The sequence below is a fragment of the Galeopterus variegatus genome, unplaced genomic scaffold (genome assembly GCF_000696425.1).
Source record: "Galeopterus variegatus unplaced genomic scaffold, G_variegatus-3.0.2 Scaffold1150, whole genome shotgun sequence".
Classification (NCBI taxonomy): domain Eukaryota; kingdom Metazoa; phylum Chordata; class Mammalia; order Dermoptera; family Cynocephalidae; genus Galeopterus; species Galeopterus variegatus.
Genome location: NW_007727261.1, coordinates 283,407 through 293,724, shown reverse-complemented (window position 1 = coordinate 293,724; position 10,318 = coordinate 283,407). Strand labels below are relative to the sequence as shown.

Genomic DNA, 10,318 nt, shown 5'->3' with positions numbered 1-10,318 from the left:
AGCCCGGACGGGGCGGGGCACCCGGGGCGCAGCGCCCCCTGGCCGTGGGGCCCGGCACTGCGGCAGCTCCGACCCCGCCTCGCGTCCCGCCCGCGCCCCAGCGGCGCGAACACATCGAAGGCGCCGGGGACAACGAGCACGCGGAACGTGGTCAACCGCGCTTGCGACGTAATAAACAGACTCGGAATGTGAGGACTCGACTTGCCCGCGTTCAGATCGGCAGAGATGATGATGGTACAGATCACGCTTGGTGCTGGTGAGGGTGTGGTGACATGGTCACGAGAACACGATGTGCACGGAGTGCGAATTGGTGGCAGGCTTTGGGGAAGGCAATCAGAAGACACATCAGGAGTCCTAAAAACCGACCGTACCCTCTGGGAAATAGTTAGAAACACAGGCACTTGTTTGTCACAGTCCGGCTCACAGTGTAAAAGTGGAGAAAGCCAATGGCCATGACCAAGTTCAATGCTGGTGCAAACACGTGACGGCGTATGATGCGATCACTACAATCCCGATTTTCGAGAATATCACTCTGGGAGATACACGTGCTCGGTGCACTGTGACTCAGCCTGCTGGGAATGCCTTATTGTCTTATGCGGGTAACTGTCTTTGAATTCTGGGGAAAGTATGAAATGATATGGGTTATTAATTCTATTAATAGTTTAAAGCTAAACTTCGTGATAAATTTAAGAAACATTTGACTATGTTGGTATGGGTAAATAAAATGTTTAAGATAATTTAGTATATTACAATATAAATAAATGGTTTCCTAGTCCAACTTAAAATGTGTAATCAAGTAATTCCTTTAGACATATTTAATTGCCATGAAATAAATGATTTAACTTATATTTAATATTATAAATATATATAAACTTTACAAAACATAATTTAACACATATAATTCAATTTAAGATGAAAGGAATATGAAAGTAAGTTTAATTTACTATATTTATGAGAGTTATATAGAGTTTTGTTACATAATTGAAGTACTTGAAAAGAAAGTCAAATATTCAGTTTGTAAAAGTTGCTTAAAATTATTAAGAAAGACGGGGCCGGCCCGGTGGCGCACTGGATAGTGCGCTGCTTGGGAAGCGCGGCGGCGCTCCCGCCCGAGGGTTCGGATCCCACATGCGGACCGGTTCCCGCTCACTGGCTGAGCAAGGTGCGGGAGCAACGCCGAGGGTTGCGATCCCGTTGCCGGTCCCCGGTCCGGTACGGGGACAACACTGAGGGTTGCGATCCGTTGCCGGACATGGAAAAAGAAAAAAAAAAAAAAAAAATTATTAAGAAAGTCAAATTAGGTAATGGTAAAAGCTTCCCTTATGGTGATTGTGAAATTTTATTAGGTTTGTAAATAGTTTAAAACAATATGTAAATTGAATTTAAAAGGCTACAGGCAAGTAGATTTGTGGATTTGTAACTTTACTAAAATAAAGAGACCCTAGCAGTCCCATTTCTTTGTACAAAACTGACCTCAAAGGTTCCTAGACTGCTTTTGAAATGGAGACAAAGGTGGAACATCCATGGGATCTAAAATGTGTTTTTTTTCTATATAAAATACTGTTCAAATACCACAACATTTACTTTACCTTAATGGCAAAAAACACAAGAACAATTGAAAATGGATCTCCAGATTAAGTCTCTATAGCCAGTGAATGAACAGGCCCCAAGAGACGTGACCAGAAACCATCCTTAGTTGCTTTCCACTGTCTCTTCAGTAGTTTTTCTGTGGGGAAAGTGATTTCCCTTGCCCCTGGGTGAAAATTAAGGCAGTCCTATAGTTTTTCTGATCACACTGGGGTAATAAAAATTCCCCAAATTGTAAACAGTCTCAATTTATATAGTCTTTAATCTTAGAATGTTCAATTCCATGTGATACTCAGAACCTCAAACCGCATTTAAAGTAAATCCTATCTCCTCCCTCAGGCAGCATCTGATATGGGCTGTGTACATGTATGTGGTGGCAGTGGGGAGTGGGGAAGGGACAGCCAGTTTCTCTTCTGTTTGCCTCACCTAATGTTTCTCAGCTTTCCAAACTTATGAACTGATTTCTGACCCTTCCAGGGCCAAAACAGAGAGGAGAAAACTTCTTCCTTCACTGGTTCTACCCAAGATGTCTCACCCTCGGGGCCTAGCAGGTGTTTGAACCTGGCACTTACCCTATTTTTTTTAAGCGCCCTCACTTGGAACATTCTATTTTACTGGCCATGACCCAGCAAATGCCCTCTAATTCCCTATTGCCCATGCCCGTCTCAATCTCCAGTGTCTTATGGTTTATCACCAGTGCTATGATCTGAATGTTTATGCCCCCCCACCACCCCCCAAACAATTTTTGTATTGAAATCCTATCCGCCAAGGTGACGGTGGTAGGAGGTGAGGCCTTTGGGAAGTGATTAGGTCATGAGTGTCGAGCCCTAATCAGTGTGGTAAATGAAATGTCCTTATAAAAGAGGCCTGAGAGAGACCCCTCACCCCTTCTGCCATGTGAAGACACAGCAAGAAATGGAATCTGCTGGCACCTTGACTGGGACTTCCCAGCCTCAAGTACTGTGAGAAATAACTTTCTTTTTTTTATAAGCTACCTAGTTTATGGTATTTTGTTATAGCAGACCGAACAGACTTAGACAACGGGTTTTCCTGTCCTGAGCCTGTGAGTCCTTCTAGATGGCCATGTGGGGATGGGATTTGGTACAGAGAATTCAGTGCTTCCAAATCACCCAAAGGGCTGGAAGAGCAGACTCTCAGCTGGGCCATCCCCATTGTAACTCCTAGAACCACCACAGAGCTGTCCCTTGTGCTATATTCAGAAACTGGAGCGCCAGGAGGCTGTCACTGGAGCTGCTCACTGTAAGGACATGCCACCTTAGGTGCTCCCTAGGAACCTCCCAACCCCCCACAGTCAGCCACAGCCATGTTCATGTATTAGTGTGCTTGGGCTGCCATAAAAGAATACCACAGACTGGGTGGCTTAGACAACAGGCATTGCTTTTCTTGCAGTTCTGGAGGCTGGAAGCCTGGTGTCAGGCTGCCAGGAGGGTTGATTTCCCCTGAGGCCCCCCCTCCTTGGTGTGCAGATGGCACCGTTGTTCTTGCCCTGTGCTCACATGGTCTTGCCTCTGTGCGTGCACTTCCCTGGTGTCCCTTCTCATACGGACACCAGTCTTACTGGACCAGGGCCCCACCCTCATGACCTCATTTAACTTTAATTACCTGTTTAAAAGCCCAATCTTCAAATAGGACCTCAACACATGAACTGAGGGAGGGAGGGAGAAACAATTCAGTACAGAACTGTCCATTGGGTCTGTACTGGCAACACACAGACACCTCCTGCCCTGTATCTTGATACCCATGAGACTGGGGACCAGACACTGGCATTCTGGCACAGAAAAATCCTATGCCTACAGGATGTGCCTTCCAGCAGGAGCATGGCTTCCATCCCCCTCTGCCCTACAAAGCTCTTGGGTGTGCACCTGATAAGTCTAAATTATTTGCTCAATTTCCTCCAGTAGCCCTGGGAGGCTGAAGCATGTCATTTTTACCACCGAGCCTCCCACACTGGAAGGACGGGGAGAAGGATGCTGAGTGACAATTCACAACATTCACCACCACCTGAAGGGATCTTTCCTTACCGATGAGAGTTAGGAACCTGCCCTCCCAAGGAGCTAGGACATTTGAGAGCTAAGATTCATGAAAATATATCATCAGTCATTGTGTAAAAAAGCATTTAGAGGCCCTCAGAGGCTTAGAAATAATTGTTTATTTAAAATAACTTGCATAGAAACGGTTACAGATATTTAATTGGAAACAAAGTTTCTATTTGTAGACATAGAAAGACTTAATGTTTAATCTTTTGTCAATAAACATGTGAATTTAGAAAGAGAGAGAGAATCTGTATGGACCTGAAGTTGTATGAATTAAAGTTGTTTAAAACTATGGGTCTATTTTTATAGTATAGATTTAGACTCAAGAACAAATATATCTTTGGAGCTGATAAGAACTGGTTATAAACAATGAAACCGACAGGATAACAGGTTTAATTTTCTAAGGACTGTAACTTAAAAGAGGTAAGGGCAGTTCTGAATCTGGGCTAAGCCTCAGTTTTTGAGAAGCCTAAAAAAGGAGGGTGGTAAGCCACTACCTCTTGCTAGGTTAAAAAAAGAAACTATTTTTTGAAAGATTATTTTTAATTTGGGGCCCTCTGTACTAAATACCTTTTAGTTCAAAAGATGATCATAATAGATGTCAGAATAGTAGAAATTTAAAATTTTCATTTACGTTTTTAAGTATATTCTTAAAATAGTACATTTCTGTGGTAATCATACAGGTCCCATAGAATGCAAAATTTGGAATTTCAGGCACAGTACATTTTTATTTCAGCTAAGGGATTGGATTTGCACTCCAAGTAGAAAGGGCAAAGTCTTGGGGTGAATACAGTGTAAACAATGGATTTCAGTTAAAGGGTATTACAACTGAAATTTGCTACAATCATAAAACAAGAGTCTTCCATACTGTATTGTTTCTTACTGTAGAATCTGACAAATTTTTTAAATTTTGTCTCATCTTTTTCAGAGCGCACACGCTTCTTCCTGTTGGTGGCTCCCAGGTGGGCTGACCATTGAGACCCTCCAAGAGTTAGCTGGGCCATGGCTGGGCCTGGCCAGAGCTCAGATCAAATCGTGTTCAGCTCTGGTTGGCTCAACCTTCATACTTCTGGGCCGCCACTGTCAAGGGCCCAAGTTCTTTGATCTTGTGGGTATTTGAGCTGGGTGGGGACTGAGCAAAGTGCTCGACTTTGGGTTGAGCTTTGGCTTCAAGTCCAGCAAGGCCCTGGCATGGGCCGCTGGAAAAGGCGTGAACAAGTGCCCGCTCTCTGCCTCCCTGGCTTCCCGGAGGGAAGGGCAGAATCCCAGGGCTGCATGATTGATGCATTTGTTTATTTATCTTATTAGGGGCTTTTCTAGATTCCAATCTATCCTGCCAGACCATACTGTCATGAAGGGCTTGTCTGGCTTCTCCTCGGCCTAGAAGAGGCATCTTTCAGAGCCAGGTAGCCCACGTTTTGCCCACCTGCACCCAGATGGGTGACTCGTCCAGGCATGAGAACTGCCCGGCTCACTGCTGGCCCATGTGAGAGAGGCCTTTGCCTCTCTAGAATCCTGTTTTTATTTGTGTGTGTACGGATTTGTATCTGGGGTTATCACCAGATTGAAAAGTCTTTTGAATCATTCTACATCAGAGACAGAATCAGAAGTCTTCTGTGGACAAAGTTTTAGAGCATAATAGCTAACATTTAAAATAATTCTTTAACAATATAATGTAATTATATCCCAGTTGTTCTGTTTATCCAAAAGCCACTGAAGATTTAGAAAACTACTGAGCTATCTGCCCTTAGTAATTTTAATAATAGAAAAATATATGTGTCAAGAGATAAGGTCGGAGTTATGACCTTATGAGTTGAAAGAATATTTCTAACAACATCTGAAAACCCTGCATTAGTATGTATTCTCCATTGTCAACAATATGCCATTCTCTCTCTCTATATATATATTCCCCTGGAGGTAGATTAAGATATCTTAGTAACTAGTACTGTATTTAGAAAATAGCAGCAAGGAAGACTGTTTTGGCATATATTTGTTGTAAAGCTAAATAAATTATTGTAATTTAGGCCTGTGGTTTGATATGACAACAATTAGCGTGCATACAATATTAATTAGAAGGGAACGTTATCATACTTGACAGGAACAAAAAACTTGAAGCTGGGGTGTGGGAAGGAAGCAGATAAATTGAAAAACTCTCATATTAGGGTAGGATTTAGTACCATTAAATTTTAATTGGATACATGAAGCTGTGGTTCTAAATATATTAATAGAAATTGAACAGTAGAAATCAGAATGGCTTTGTCCAGCTATTTACACACCTATATAAATTTGTAGGTGAGCCAGACAGTGACTAAATGAAATTCTTATTCAGTGTTTTGAAGATTGAACTGTTAGGGTATTTCTATTGATCTTCATGATGTGAACTACTAAACTGACTTACTCTTTTGCCAGGGGCTAAATATAGACACTAAGTAGAAAGTAGAAGCTAAAACCCTAAGAATTCAACTGTCAAACTGAAAATGAACTGAACATCTGAACAGACTTCTGAACAGACTTCTGTAACCCACAGAGTGAGGAATAATTTCAGTGTACTCTAGACCAAAGTAATTGTACTTTAGATCCTTTAGTGTACTCTAAGGACAAAAGCAAGGACAAATAAAAATTGAAATTACACTTAGCAGTTTTACAGTTAGTATTAATACAGTATCACTATTTTTGGTCTATTTCTTTTATTGGCAAGAAAAATAAATGGGTGATTATGTTAGCTTTGTTATGAATTAGGAGCTTTGGAGTGACAATTATATGAGTCATCTACTAAAAAAAAAAGGCACAATTATAGTTTGATATAGGATTAAGAATTTAAATGCCATGGGTGTTAAGTAATATCAGGACTGAATTGTTAGCAGTTTTACAGTTAGTATTAATACAGTATCACTATTTTTGGTCTATTTCTTTTATTGGAAAGAAAAATAAATGGGTGATTATGTTAGCTTTGTTATGAATTAGGAGCTTTGGAGTGACAATTATATGAGTCATCTACTAAAAAAAAAGGCACAATTATAGTTTGATATAGGATTAAGAATTTAAATGCCATGGGTGTTAAGTAATATCAGGACTGAATTAAAAATGGACTGAGCTATCTGCCCTTAGTAATTTTAATAATAGAAAAATATATGTGTCAAGAGATAAGGTCGGAGTTATGACCTTATGAGTTGAAAGAATATTTCTAACAACATCTGAAAACCCTGCATTAGTATGTATTCTCCATTGTCAACAATATGCCATTCTCTCTCTCTATATATATATTCCCCTGGAGGTAGATTAAGATATCTTAGTAACTAGTACTGTATTTAGAAAATAGCAGCAAGGAAGACTGTTTTGGCATATATTTGTTGTAAAGCTAAATAAATTATTGTAATTTAGGCCTGTGGTTTGATATGACAACAATTAGCGTGCATACAATATTAATTAGAAGGGAACGTTATCATACTTGACAGGAACAAAAAACTTGAAGCTGGGGTGTGGGAAGGAAGCAGATAAATTGAAAAACTCTCATATTAGGGTAGGATTTAGTACCATTAAATTTTAATTGGATACATGAAGCTGTGGTTCTAAATATATTAATAGAAATTGAACAGTAGAAATCAGAATGGCTTTGTCCAGCTATTTACACACCTATATAAATTTGTAGGTGAGCCAGACAGTGACTAAATGAAATTCTTATTCAGTGTTTTGAAGATTGAACTGTTAGGGTATTTCTATTGATCTTCATGATGTGAACTACTAAACTGACTTACTCTTTTGCCAGGGGCTAAATATAGACACTAAGTAGAAAGTAGAAGCTAAAACCCTAAGAATTCAACTGTCAAACTGAAAATGAACTGAACATCTGAACAGACTTCTGAACAGACTTCTGTAACCCACAGAGTGAGGAATAATTTCAGTGTACTCTAGACCAAAGTAATTGTACTTTAGATCCTTTAGTGTACTCTAAGGACAAAAGCAAGGACAAATAAAAATTGAAATTACACTTAGCAGTTTTACAGTTAGTATTAATACAGTATCACTATTTTTGGTCTATTTCTTTTATTGGAAAGAAAAATAAATGGGTGATTATGTTAGCTTTGTTATGAATTAGGAGCTTTGGAGTGACAATTATATGAGTCATCTACTAAAAAAAAAGGCACAATTATAGTTTGATATAGGATTAAGAATTTAAATGCCATGGGTGTTAAGTAATATCAGGACTGAATTGAAAATGGCTATGAACTTCTTATGTATATGTATACATGTGTGCGTATGTATTTTTTTTAATCCCTGTCAACTGAAATGGCCCACAGGTCACATCATTCCGGCAGCACAAAACCAAACAAGAACCTCATAGTGCTCACAGTTGGGTCTCTAATATCTGTTTCCCCTGACAGGAATTAGGGCCTAGAAAATTGGCTGATTGCACATCTAGGACAAGGAATGTACAAGATGAGCCTGGGGTATCTTGTTGCCAAAAAGCAAAGACACTTTAAAAATTTTGTGCATTTTTGTCAAAATGCTACATGAGCCAGTAAAAAAAGTTCCTTTGGCTAAACTGTGACATTTTGTTCACCAAAAATACCCTAATGACTACCATTATTGAAACAAATTGTGTCAATGAAAAGTCATTGGTTCATCACAGTATTCTGAGAAAAAAGTTTATGGTATGAAAAGAATATGGCTATAAAAGACTATGTTATTTTGGGATGTCATTTTGATATCTCTAAGTGTTTTGACCCTACCAGACTCGCACGATATGAAAAGAATGCAGAATTCTAAGTTTCGAAAAATTTATGAAAACATTACAATTGGATATGAGAGATCCAATGGAGCAAATTAAGGTGTAGTCAGATGCAAAGACATTTAAATAACATGAGTGAATCAAAAAGGTGCAAAGTCCTCCTGAGGCAGGGAAGGATGTCAGCCTCAAATCTGTGAGTAGGCAGAAGAAATAAGACGTGCTGCTAGTTAAATCTAGGGAACATGGATGTGAGGGAGGAAAGGTGCGATCCGTCTCCCCACCCATCATACGGGTCATACCTGACACTCCTATAACAAAAGACAGGTTAACAAGAGAAAAGCAAAACACATTTATTTAATCCAAGTTTTACTTGACATGGGAGTCTTCGGAAATGAAGACCCTAAGTCCCAGGAAAAATAGTCTATTTTAATGCTTAGTTTCGATGAAGAATGGACAGCCATGTAGAAATGTGACTGGACAGAGGGAATGATCTGACAGTAATAGGGTGAGTGGGAAACCTAGCAAGGACTGTCTGTTCAGATTCTTGGTTTTTCTATGTAGCACGACTCCTCTGGAATGAGGGTCTTCAAGGGAGAAGGGGGAGAATGACCTCTCTAGGTTTTATGAGTTGTTTGGGGGGGAAGGGTTCTAGTTTCTATGACTTTCTTTGCTTTGGGGAAGTAAGAGGGGTGGGAGACAGGAGGGCAGGAGAAGGTCTGAGAGAACTTGCTTCTGAGGCCCTTCCAATGCCCTTCAGTTCAAAGTACTCAACATGTCAAGATATCATACTTTGGGGTATCACGTTCTGAGTCCCTACATGGGCCATGAGACCAAGGGTTTTTGGCGGGGACATCGGGGTGTCTGTTGTACAGACAGTCCATAGGGTCCCATCTGCTGTGGTCGGACACAAACTCTGCATCCTGGGCAGGGGCTTTCCTGACCTCTAGTGGTTCTCTCTGGTAATACCAGGAACTGACAACAATGTCAATGTGTCAAAATTTTAGATGAAATGGTATAACCTTTCTGTGCTGGGATTATATCCATTCCATATGGCAGTAGGGATATTATCTTATACAGACCAGAATCTTTGATTGACAAATGAATTATTACTTCAGTGCAGCTTGGTAGAACAAACCTTCCTAAAGTTGGGTTTGCAAAGAGAAATGTGGTTGTTGGTGGGTGGTTGATGATGATGTTGGAAAAAACTAGCAGGACAACAGGCTGGGATACTAGAAGCCAGGGTTGAGACCTTTATGAGTAAGAGTCTGGACCAAATCACTTACATCATCTTTGCACCCAGTTTTCTTATGAGAGAAATGAGAGCGTGAATGAAATGATTTCTCATTTCTCCCTGATATTCTGAGAACACAAAATGCAGAAGAGTTTAAAAACTGGAATCAATTTCTCAGTCTGGATTCATTTTTTTCCATTGTTAAGTAAAATCCCTTTAACAAATGGGATTATACTTTTAAAAGGAGCAGTTTTAAGAAAACATTACAGCTCAAATTTTAAATCCACCTCCCTACCCCCAAACGCCAAAAAAAAAAAAGCTGGCCGGCTAGCTCAGTTGGTTAGAGCATGGTGCTGATAACCACCAGGACCAAAATTTGATCCCTGCACTGGCCAGCAAAAAAAAATTTAGATCTTATTTTGTACTTAACCTCTGAAGAGAAAGGACTTGGATTAGTCCACCCTTTCCAGCCCCTTTGCAAACAGCTGAGAAAAAAAAAATATTTCTGCTGTATATCTACTGTGAAGCCATTTAATTTTCAAATAATAAGAATGCATTTTTATGGTTAAAATATCAAATTTTAAAAACGTTATTTAATAAATGATTGTCATTTGATAGGGAGAAAGGCGACAAAAGAACTGTAGAAGAAGTGAAAAAGAGACTGTCTTTTTACAGAGAGAACAGATACCACATTGATGCTTGTGCAACTGAAATGCC

At 40.0% G+C, this 10,318-nt stretch overlaps 1 protein-coding gene across 1 annotated transcript in view; it reads right to left on the bottom strand.

Annotated features, from left to right (window-relative positions):
* The window catches only part of LOC103592444 (chromosome unknown open reading frame, human C1orf115), a 19,565-nt gene extending 9,907 nt beyond the window's left edge, over nucleotides 1-9,658 (bottom strand). The window contains exons 1-4 of the mRNA XM_008575175.1: nucleotides 9,654-9,658; nucleotides 9,160-9,342; nucleotides 8,670-8,678; nucleotides 22-318 (exon numbers count right to left, since the gene is read on the bottom strand). Of these exons, the coding sequence (XP_008573397.1) occupies nucleotides 22-318; nucleotides 8,670-8,678; nucleotides 9,160-9,342; nucleotides 9,654-9,658 (494 nt within the window). The remainder of the gene's footprint in view (nucleotides 1-21; nucleotides 319-8,669; nucleotides 8,679-9,159; nucleotides 9,343-9,653) is intronic.
* Nucleotides 9,659-10,318: the final 660 nt, after the last annotated feature.